At 39.0% G+C, this 11,807-nt stretch overlaps 1 protein-coding gene across 1 annotated transcript in view; it reads right to left on the bottom strand.

Moving 5' to 3' along the window:
• Positions 1 to 11,807, bottom strand: part of BRIP1 (BRCA1 interacting protein C-terminal helicase 1) — a 189,633-nt gene that overhangs the window by 105,131 nt on the left and 72,695 nt on the right. The window contains exon 9 of the mRNA XM_023516638.1: positions 8,361 to 8,493. Within this exon, the coding sequence (XP_023372406.1) occupies positions 8,361 to 8,493 (133 nt within the window). The remainder of the gene's footprint in view (positions 1 to 8,360; positions 8,494 to 11,807) is intronic.

Below are 11,807 nucleotides of genomic sequence, written 5' to 3'. Positions count from 1 at the left end.
AGGAGTTGGAGGTTGCTGTGAGCTGTGATGCCAGGGCACTCTACCCAGGGGGACAGCTTGAGGCTCTGTCTCAAAAAAAAAAAAAAAAAAAAGAAATAAAACTATTAAATTGTTCTTTAAAACATCAAGTCCCAGGGCAGCACCTGTAGCTCAGTGGGTAGGGCAGCGGCCACATACACTGAGGGTGGCAGGTTTGAGCCCAGCCTGGGCCTGCTAAACAACAATGACAACTGCAACAACAACAACAACAAAAAAAATAGCCAGACATTATGGCATGTGCCTGTGGTCCCAGCTACTTGAGAGGCTGAGGCAAGAGAATCGCTTAAGCCCAAGAGTTTGAGATTGCTGTGAGCTGTGACACCACTGGATTCTACCAAGGGCAACATAATGAGACTGTGTCTCAAAGAAAAAAAAATCAAGTCTCCTCAGCAATGACTTACACCAAAGCTACTACACTTTTACCCAACACTGATACAACACTGGAAATTAACTCTAAAAAAAATATAGAGACTCTGAATTACTGAAGGTGAGTCACTCAACTAAAAATAGAAGTGCTAATGAAACTCTACAAACTAAATCATGAGGCTACTCCAAGCTTGTCTCTAGTTAGGTTACGTAAACATTGGCAGCTAAGTTGCAGGATAGAAAAGTAGAAAACTAAGCAATGTAAAAAATAAAGTTATCATGGCTCCATAGGAAACATAAAGTTGTATGAAAAATGGTCACATGATAATACTATCATGAGCTATAATATGTACATAGGATGATATACACACTGAATATTGATATAATTTCAAGAATATAGAGTGAAGAGAGGAAAGGAAAAAGGAAAGAAAAGTAGGAAGGGAGGGAAGGACAAAGAGAGAAAAAGAGATTGTGTGTGAGCGTGTGTTTGTGTCTAAAGGAACATATCACATTAATGATAATCATCATTATCCTTAATAGAAAGTCAAGAAAATAAAATTTTCTCAGAAAAAAAAAGTACATCAGAAAGAAAGACCAAAACAAGTAAAACAAGTGAAAATTTTCTCAAATTGAAAACTGAAAAATAATAGAACCCACATGTTATTTAAAATTCTTTGTATTTAAAAATTGAGATTAGGTAGGGTATGGTAGTTCATGTCTGTAATCCTAACACTCTGGGAGGCTAAGACAGGAGGACCTCCTGAGGTCAGAAGTTTGAGACCAGCCTGAATAAGAGTGAGACCTTATATATATCAAAAATAGAAAAATAAGCTGGGTATGGTGGCAGGCAGCTGTAGTCCCAGGTACTTGGCATGATGAGGCAGGAAGACTGCTTGAACCTAAGAGTTTCAGTTTGCTGTGAAGTAGGCTGAGGTTATGACACTCAAGCCCAGGTGCCAGAGCAAGGCTGTCTCAAAAAAAAAAAAAAATTTTGAGGGAACTGTCAGAGAAATCATTATAAGCAATAAAAGTACACTATAAAGTGAGAATTGGGATCAAGGAGTGAGCAGAAGAATATTTTTCTCAAAAGAATTAATTGATGCATTAAAGCATATTACTTTGGTAAAAATTAACTTATAAAAATTTTGCTACAAGGTATGTAACACACCGTGACCCCTCCCAGCCCTCCCTCCTTCCCAATCTCTGCTCTCCCCTTTCCCCATCCTCCACTATGTACGAGGTCATTAATTGTCCTCATATCAGAATTGAGTACATTGGATTCTTGCTTCTCCATTCTTCTGATGCTTTACTAAAAATAATATGTTCCACTTCCATTCAGGTTTTACTAAAGATGTAAAGTCTCCATCTTTTTAATGGCTTAATAGTATTGGTATACATATGTAGTATGTATGTATGTAGTATGGCTTAAGAGGATTGGTATACAATAGTATTGGTACACACATACCACAGCTTGTTAATCCATTCCTGTGTTGGGGGGCATTTAGGCTATTTCCACATTTTGGTGACTGTAAATTGAGCTATGATAAACAGGCCAGTACAAGTGTATGTATGGTAAAAGGATTTTGTTTCATCTGGATAGATGCCCAGTAATGGGATTGCAGGATCAAATGGGAGGTCTAATTTGAGTTGAAGGTTCTCCACACTTCCTCCCAAAAAGGTTGCATTAGTTTGCAGTCCCACCAGCAGTGTAAAGGTGTTCCCTTCTCTCCACATCCATGCCAGCATCCGCAGTTTTGAGATTTTGTGATGTGGGCCATTCTCACTGGGGTTAGATGGTATCTCAGGGTGGTTTTGATTTGCATTTCTCTAATAATTAGGGACAATGAGCATTTTTTCATATGTTTGTTAGCCATTCATCTATCTTCTTTACAGAAGGTTCAATTCTCTTGCCCATTGATATATGGGATTGTTGGCTTTTTTCATGTTGATTAATTTGAGTCCTCTGTAGATCCTAGTTATCAAGCTTTTGTCTAAATCATAATATGTAAATATCCTTTCCCATTGGGTAGGTGTCTATTTGTTTGGTTATTGTCTCCTTAGCTATACAGAGCCTTTCATTTTAATTAAGTCCCATTTGTTTATTTTTGTTGTTGTTACAATTGCCATGGAAGTCTTCTTCATAAAGTCTTTCCCCAGGCCAATATCTTCCAGTGGTTTTCCCATGCTTTCTTTGAGATTTTTATCATTTCATGCCTTAAATTTAGGTCTTTTATCCATCTTGAATCAATTTTTGTGAGTGGAGAAAGGTGCAGGTCCAGGTTCAGTCTTTTACATGTGGATATCCAGTTCTCCCAGGCACCATTTATTGAATAGGAATTCTGCCCCCCAATGCATGTTCTTGTTTAATTTATCAAAGATTAGGTGGCTGTAAGATGTTAGTTTCATTTCCTGGTTTTCTATTCGATTCCAGATGTCTGTGTCTCTATTTTTATGCCAATATCATGCTGTTTTGACCTCTATGGCCTTGTAGTACAGCCTAAAATCTGGCAGGCTGATGTCTCCAGCTTTGTTTTATTACAGAACTACCTTAGCTATACGGTTTTTCTGGTTCCATTCAAAACAAAGAATTATTTTTTCTAAGTCTTGAAAGTATGATGTTGGGATTTTAATAGGGATGGTATTGAATCTATAGATTGCTTTGGGGAGTATAGACTTTTTTTTTTTTTGAGACAGTCTTATTATGTTGCCCACAGTAGAGTGCTGTACTATCACAGCTCACAGCAACTATTGGGCTTAAGCGATTCTCTTGCTTTAGCCTCCCAAGTAGCTGGGACTACAGGTGCCCACCATAATACCCAACTGCTTTTTTGTTATCATTGTTGTTTGGCAGGCCCAGGCTGAGTTCGAATCCACCAGGCCATGTATATGTGGCTGGCACACTAGCTGCTGAGCTGCAGGTGCCAAGCCAGGGTATAGACATGTTAATAATGTTGATTCTTCCCAGCCATGAGCATGGTTATATTCTTCCATTTGTTAATATCTTCTGCTTTGGCTTGGTGCCTGTGGCTCAAGTGGCTAAGGCACCAGCCACATACACCTAAGGTGGCAGGTTCAAATCCAGCCCAGGCCCACCAAAACAAAAATGGCTGCAACCAAAAAAAAGGCCCGGTGCCTGTGGCTCAAGTGGCTAAGGCACCAGCCACATACACCTAAGGTGGCAGGTTCAAATCCAGCCCAGGCCCACCTAAACAATGATGGCTACAACCAAAAAATAGCCGGGCACAGTGGCAGGTGCCTGTAGTCCCAGCTACTTGGGAGGTTGAGGCAGGAGACTCGCTTGAGCCCAGGAGTTGGAGGTTGCTGTGAGCTGCAATGCCAGAGCACTCTACCCAGGGGGACAGCCTGAGGCTCTGTCTCAAAAAAAAAAAAATATCTTCTGCTTTTTCTTTTCTTAAGGTTTCATATTGAGGTCCTTCACCTCTTTTGTTAGGCATATTCCTAGGTATTTCATTTTCTTTGAAGCTATTGTGAAGGGGGCTATGTCCTTAATTAACTTCTCATCTTGGCTGTTACTAGCATATATAAAAGCTACTGACTTGTGGACATTGATTTTATATCCTGAGAACATTACTGTATTTTTTTGATCACTTCCAGGAGTCTTGTGGTTGAGTCTTTGGGGTTCTCTAAGTATCAGATCATATCATCAGCAAAGAGGAAGAGTTTGACGTCCTCTGGTCCCATTTAGATGCCTTTTATTTCCTTCTCTTGCCTGATTGAATTGGCTAGAAATTCCAGCACAATGTTGAATAGTAGTGGCAATAGAGGAAAAACGTGTCTGGTTCCAATTCTAAGTGGAAAAGCTTTCAGTTGTACTCCATTCAGTAAAATATTAGCTGTGGGTTTGTCATAGATGGCTTGATCAGTTTATGAAATGTGCCCAGGCCAATATTTTCAAGCATTTCCCCTACACTCTCTTCTAGAATCTTTATTGTTTCCTACCTTAAATTTAAATCCTTTATCCAGTGAGAATCATTTTTTGTCAATGGTGAGAGATGTGGGTCCAGTTTCAGTCTTCTATATGTAGCTAACCTATTCTCCAAAGATCAAACGATGATAAGTAGCTGGATTCATTTCTAGACTCTCTATTCTATTTCATAGATCTATGTCTCTATTTTTGTGCCAGTTCAATGCTGTTAATCACTATAGACTTGTATCACTTGATGTCTGGTAACATGATGCCGCCAGATTTGTTTTTATTTCAAAGAACTGTATTGGCTATTTGGGGTCTTCTCTGGTTTCATGTGAAAGAAAGTTCTACTTTTTCAAAATATGACATTGGTACTTTGATGGGGCTTGCACTAAATCTGTGGATTGCTTTGGGTAGTATGGACATTTTAAAGATGTTGTTTCTTCCCAGCCATGAGCATGGTATTTTCTTCGATTTGTTAATGTCTTCTGCTATTTCTTTTCTCAGGGCTTCATAGTTCTCTTTATCGAAATCCTTCACATCCTTTGTTAGATATATTCCCACATACTTCTTCCTTGGAGGTACTATAAAAGGTATAGAGTCTTTGATTTTATTCTCGGCTTAACTGTTGTTGGCATATATAAAGGCTACTGATTTGTGAGCATTGATTTTGTATCACAAGATGCTGCCATATTCCTTGATCACTTCTAAGAGCACTGTAGTTGAGTCCCTGGGGTTTTTCAGGTATAAGACCATGTTATCTACACAGAGCAGTCTGACCTCCTCTGTCCCCATCTGAATACCATTGATCTCCTTCTTTTGCCTGACTGCAATGGCTAGGACATCCAGCCCTATACTGAATAGTAGTGGCAACTATGGGCATCCTTGTCTGGTTCCTGATTTGAGTGGAAATGCTTTCAGTGTTACTCCATTCAATATGATGTTGGCTATGGGCTGAGTGCATCAGACAATGGATTATACAATGATAAGTGAGCTTTCAAGTTCCACCAAAACACTGGAGAACGTAAATGCATATTGATAAGTGAAAGACACCAGTTTCAAAATACTATATACTGTATGATTCTAACTTTATGGAATTCTGGAAAGGGCAAAATTATAGTCAGTAAAAAGGTTGGTGGTTGCCAAGGGCTTGGCAGGGGTGGGATATGGTATGGTGGAGAGATGAATAAGTACAATAGAAGACTTTTAGGAAAGTGAATGTATTCTGTATGACACTGTAATGGTGGATTACTAGGTAAAATGTAGTAGAATTGTACCACACAAAGAGCGTACCTTTTGTAACAAACTGGATGGAACTGGAGATCATTCTTCAAAGTGAAGTATCACAAGAATGAAAAAATAAACACCTCATGTACTCAAGTTGAAACTAATCAATAAAAATTTATGTACACATATGGAAATAAAACCTGACAACAATCAAGTAGGTGGAAAGGGGGAGGAGAGGATGGGTAAATTCACAACTAACAGGTATAGGGGACACCATCTGGGTGATGGGGATACTTAGAACTTCCACTCAAACAGTACAAAAGCAATTTATGTAACCAAAACATTTGTACCCCCACACTATTCTGAAATAAAATTTAAAAAAAAATGAGTGGACTATAAGGTAAACTGTAGACTTTAAACAATAATGTACCAATATTAGTTCATCAATTATAATAAATATACTATACTTTTGCATAATATCAATAATAGTGGAAACTGGGGAGGACTGTATGTGTGGCTGGGGTTGGGAATATATGAGAATTCTGCACTTAGTGCTGAATTTCTCTCTAAACCTAGAACTACTCTAAAGAATATTATCTATTAATTTAAATTAAAAGGAACAAAAATACATATTTTTCTATTTTTAAGACAGAGCCTTTCTCTGTCACCCTCTTTAGAATGCAGAAAGTAGCCTCATCATAGCTCACAGCAACCCAAACTCCTAGGCTTAAGCAATCCTCCTGCCTCAGCCTCCTGAGTAGCTGGATTACAGGCACATGACACCATGCCAGCTAAGTTTTTCTATTTTTAGTAGAGTTCTTAGGCCTCAAATCACGAACAGCCTTGTGGAGAGCAGGCCCACACCTCCAGGGAGGAGGCAACCTGTAAATGCATCTCCCTTGCTAGCAATGGTTTATGCTGCAACCCTGGAGGCAGGAGCCTCAGCAAGCAAACGGAGGAATCTCAGCAGCTGCAGTGGCAGTGGGCAACAGCTCTGACAACGCTGTAGCTGCTGCACACAGTCTGTTCCACCCTCTAGGGCTGTTGTGCCTATAGGAGAAGATGTGCCATCTCAGGCCCCACCTCTCTCCCTGACAGGGCAGAGCAGCTGGAACTGGGAGGAGACTACCAACCTCTTCCTTAGCTGCTCTCCTTGCCTGGTAGGGCTGGAGAGGCTAGGACTGGGAGGAGACATACTGGCCCAGCCCAGCTTCTCTCCTTGACAGACAGAAGACTAGAGAGTGGGGGGTGGGGACTCAAGTTACTGGCTAGGGGCTGTTCCCCGTCCCTAGTCAGAACAGATAGTAAGAGGACTTCCTAAAGAGCTTACACAGGCCTCAGCCCACTGGGCTCATTATCATGTAATTAAACTTGCAAGTTTTAACCCCCATATGTTCTTGCAGAAGGAGGGAGGACACATGCATATTAAGTAGCTTTGTTCTATAACATCAACCTGTAATCACCCCCAAAGAGGGAGGCAATAGCTAATCCTGCTGGGGGAAAGGCAGGATAAACCAGGTAACTTAGCCTATAAAAGACAATGAGTGTTCAGACTCAGAGCCTCTTCTCCACTCACAAGAAGGGACTCATCTCATTTGAGATGTATTTTCCCTGTTGTTTGTGTACTTTTGTTCTACAATAAATGTATGTTGCTGGAGATCACTTTGTGTCTGTGATCATTCCATCATTATCATCAGCTAGGCACCAGTGCTCATTCTTTACCCTGGGAGCCAAGAACCAGGGAAGAACCAAGAAACCTGTCTCTCCAGAGGGACCTAACAGAGTTGGAGGTCTCCTTCCTGCTCAGGCTGGCCTCAAACTCCTGACCTTGAAAAATCTTCCCGCCTCGGCCTCCCAGAGTTCTAGAATCACAGGCATGAGCCACTATACCCAGACTAGAAAGAATATTCTTATTTGCAAAAAAATACTCTTAAAAATACAGTAAAAGTGGCAGCGCCCATAGCTTGGTAGGTAGGGCACCAGCTACATACACCCAGGCTGAAAGGTTCAAACCCAGCCTGGGCAGGCTAAAACAACAATGACAACTACAACAACAACAACAACAACAAAAATAACCAGGCAGGTGCCTGTAGCCCCAACTACTTGGGAGGCTAAGGCAAGAGAATTACTTAAGCCCTAGAATTTGAGGTTGCTGTGAGCTGTGATGCCACAGCACTCTACCCAGGGCGACAGCTTGAGACTTGGTCTCAAAAAATATATATGCAATAAAAGTTACACAGCCTCTATCTAGAAAAATGTATGAAAGTACATACTCATAAAATTGTGTATGCAATATCGTAAGGTTCATAGTCTTCCAAAGGCCACTCACGAGCTCTATCCATGAACTCCCATCTTTTTTTGTTTTGTTTTTATTTTTGAGACAGTCTCACTTTGTCACCCCTGGTAGCATGACATGGCATCATAGCTCATAGCAACCCTAGACTCTTGGGCTCAGGTGATTCTCTTGCCTCAGCCTCCTGACTAGTTGGGACTATAGGTATTCACCACAATGCCCAACTATTTTTAGAGCCAGAATCTTGCTCTATCTCAGGCTGGTCTTGAACTCATGAGCTTATCTGATCCATCCGCCTCAGCCTTAAATACTTATTTCCTTCAAACTAAATGATGTTATATTTGCAATCATAATTTATCTATTCTCATCACTTAAAGATTATCAAGTTTAAATAATAAAATTTAAAAATAATTAAATTGCTATATTTTAAAATTCTGAATAATCCACCAGATTTATTCACTAGTAAATCACCTAAATAAATTTCACAGGTAGAAATAAAAATCTTACCTGCAAAATAGGAAAAGTAGCAGTAGTGATGCCCATTCTGTGTAAATTTAAGAGCATTTCACTTCCACTCCATATTTTACAAGAGGATTCATAATCACGTTCTATAAGATGTTCAGAATTTGCTTCTAACCAACTGGAAAAAAACAATACAGTTTTGTCAGCTAGTATCATCCTTAAATATGTTATTTCAACAGAAGAAGAGAATTGTCATTACTGTCATCATTTATCTGTATTCCTTGAAATTTTTAGGACACAAATGTGGATTAATTAGGATACCTTTAAAAAATAAAGAATGTCTTATATTGTAAAACAAACATTTAATAGCTAAAAAGTAAGCTTATAATGTTATAAATGGTGTTAGAGTGGTAAGTAGAAACAAGATCATCTTGAGTCAGAATAAGAAATTTGGATTCTATTCAAAGTGTAATAGAATGTTTTTTTTTTAATTTAATTTAATTTTTTTTTTTGCAGTTTGTAGCAGGGGCTGGGTTTGAACCCACCACCTCCGGCATATGGGGCTGGTGCCCTACTCCTTTGAGCCACAGGCGCCGCCCAGCAATAGAATGTTTTAAATAGAGAGTTTTAAATACTTAAAACACAATTCCAGCTTCTAAGCCAGAATGGATTGTAAGAGAAAGACAAAAGTGAAAGCAGAGACTTGTCAGAAGGCTATTACAGTATTCTAGTTGAGAGATGATTCTAGGATGACAGATGGGAAAGTGAAAGAAATAAATGAATTTAGGATATACTGTGCAGGTGGCATCTATAAGACTTACCGATGAATCACACCAAGTGAGGCAGTAATTAAGGGTAGTATTTAGATTTTTTTTAATTTTAGGAACTAGTAAATACTGTTTGCTTAGACAAGGAAGACTGGGGCTGGGGGAAAACAGTTTTGTTTGGGTATAAAGTTGCAAAGTTTACTTGATTTCAAACAGAAAAATAAAGTAGATTGTTGAATATATGAGAGTGGCATTCCAAGGAGAAGTTGAGGCTATAGACACAGAATCAAGCTTCACCAGTACCACAGATTATGTCCTAAACTACAGTACTGGATTATATAATTTAGAGAAAATGCAGAGCTAGAAATTAGGTTCCAGAATAAGCTGCTGATGCTGAGGTACTCTAACATGTAGACATCAAAAAGACTAAGAATTATCAAAAGAAATTGAGAAAGAATAGGCTGTGAGAAGGAAAAAACTAGAGATGTCACAAAGAAGTGAAGACAAAAATGCTTTTCAGGTTCAGGGATGGCAGTTTCTACCTGTAATTCCGGCACTCTGGGAGGATCACATTAGGTCAGAAGTTTGAGACCAGCCTGAACAAGAGCAAGCCTTCATCTCTACTAAAAAGAGAAAAATTAGCCACGTGTTGTGGTGGGCATCTAAACTCCCACTTACTTGGGAGGCTAAGCAGGAGAATCATTTGAGCCCAGGAGGCTGAAATTGCTGTGAGTTGGGCTGACACTACGGCTCTCTAGCCTCGATAATAGAGTAAGGCCCAGTCTCAAAAGAAAAAACAAATACCTCTCAAAGGTGATCAATGGGAATATCCAACACTACTGAGAGATTAAGAAACAAAATTAGCCAAGGTGGTCTAATTTTGAGACCAGCCTGAACAAGAGCAAGACCTCATCTCTACTAAAAATAGAAAAGATTACAGTGTAATCCCAGTACTCTGGGAGACCAAGGTGGGTGGGTCACCTAAGCTCACCAGTTCGAGACCAGCCTGAGCTACAGTGAGAGACCCCCTCTAAAAATAGCCAGGCACTGTGGCAGGCACCTGGTAGGCTCAGCTAGTCAGGTGGCTGAGGCAAGAGAATCACTTGAGCCCAAAAGTCTGAGGTTGCTGTGAGCTATGATGCCAAGGTACCCTACAGGGAGCAACAAAGTGAGATTCTGTCTCAAAAAAGAAAAGAAAAAAGAAAAAGAAAGAAAGTAAATCTTTGTTTTGACCCTATAGGGATAATTGATAGCCTTGATAAAGACAGTTTCAGTAGAAACATCCAAACAACACTGATAGGATGGATGAAGGAAAAATAAAAAGTGAGAAAATAGAATTAGTAACTCTAGAGAGAACTCCTTCAACAAATCATACTGTGAAATAAAAATGGCAAAATTCAACACATCAAAAATATCACAATGAAAGCCTCAAGCAGATAGCATAAGAGGGTGGAAAATATTCAAAACTCTTTCTATAGGCTGGGCTTGGTGGCTCACACCTATAATCCTAGCACTCTGGGAGGCCAAGGTGGGTGGATGTCAAGGTGGGAGACCAGCCTGAGCCAGAGCAAGACCTCATCTCTAAAAATAGCTGGGCATTGTGGCAGGTACCTGTAGTCCCAGCTACTTGAAAGGCTACGGCAAGAGAATTGCTAAAGCCCAAGAATTAGAGGTTGATGTGAGCTATCTTTCCACAGCACTCTACCAAGGGCAACAAAGTGAGACTCTGTCTCCAAAAAACCCCCAAAACTCTTTCTATAGGCAAAGAATGAATTCCCTAACTATTTCGGTGATAGGTATACTAAAAGACCTAACTTCACCTCTATACATAGTACAATTCATCCATGTAAAAAAAAGACTTTCATATCCCCTAAATCTATTGAAATTTAAAAATTCACTAATATATAAAGGGTATATGTAAATCAATAAGAAAAAGAATTACCACAAGAACAAAAAAAAAGAAACAGATGTATGTCCACAGGCAACTGACACAAGACAAAATATAAATGGCCCCTAAAGATGCTTCATTTCACTCACATTAAGAGAAATGTAAATGAAAATTACACTAGGATACTGTTTTTCACTTAGCAGAATAGGAAAAAACAACTTTCATTCTCTTAAACATTGATGGTAGGATACATTAGTCCCATACTCACCAATCTATTGTGTAAATTTTAGCAGTATCTATCAAAATTACAAATACATCTATGCTTTGGCCCAACAATTCCACTTATAAAATTATCCTATAGATATATTTGAATACATATAAAGTGGTTTTTATTCAAAGTTAGTCCTATAGCAGTGTAATAATAAAATACTAGAAACAGCTCCCTTTATTAATGAGAGGCTAGTTAAGTAAATTATTGTACATCTATCCAAAGGAACTCTATGCAAGCATTTTTTAAAATTGAAAAAACTTTCTAGATTATAATATGGAATGATCTCCAAAACATATTATTAAGTGAAAAGAGCAAGTTACAGAAAAACATGAAGTATAGTATGCTACCATTTGGACAAAAGATGAGGGATAAGAGAATATGTCTATATATGTATAAACAGGAGCTGAATGAGAAACTTGTTTAGGAGAACAGAAACTTAGCAGATCAGGGACAGGGGAGGGTGGAGGGTTTTCCTAGATAAATCTGTATATGTTTTATGTTCAAACCATGTGACTGTACACCATTCAAATTTTTAAAAAGTACATAGTGAAGCAAACAGAAAAATC

The sequence above is a fragment of the Otolemur garnettii genome, unplaced genomic scaffold (assembly GCF_000181295.1).
Source record: "Otolemur garnettii isolate 467f Iridium unplaced genomic scaffold, OtoGar3 scaffold00094, whole genome shotgun sequence".
Taxonomy (NCBI): Eukaryota; Metazoa; Chordata; class Mammalia; order Primates; family Galagidae; genus Otolemur; species Otolemur garnettii.
This window is presented reverse-complemented; position numbering and strand designations above follow the sequence as displayed.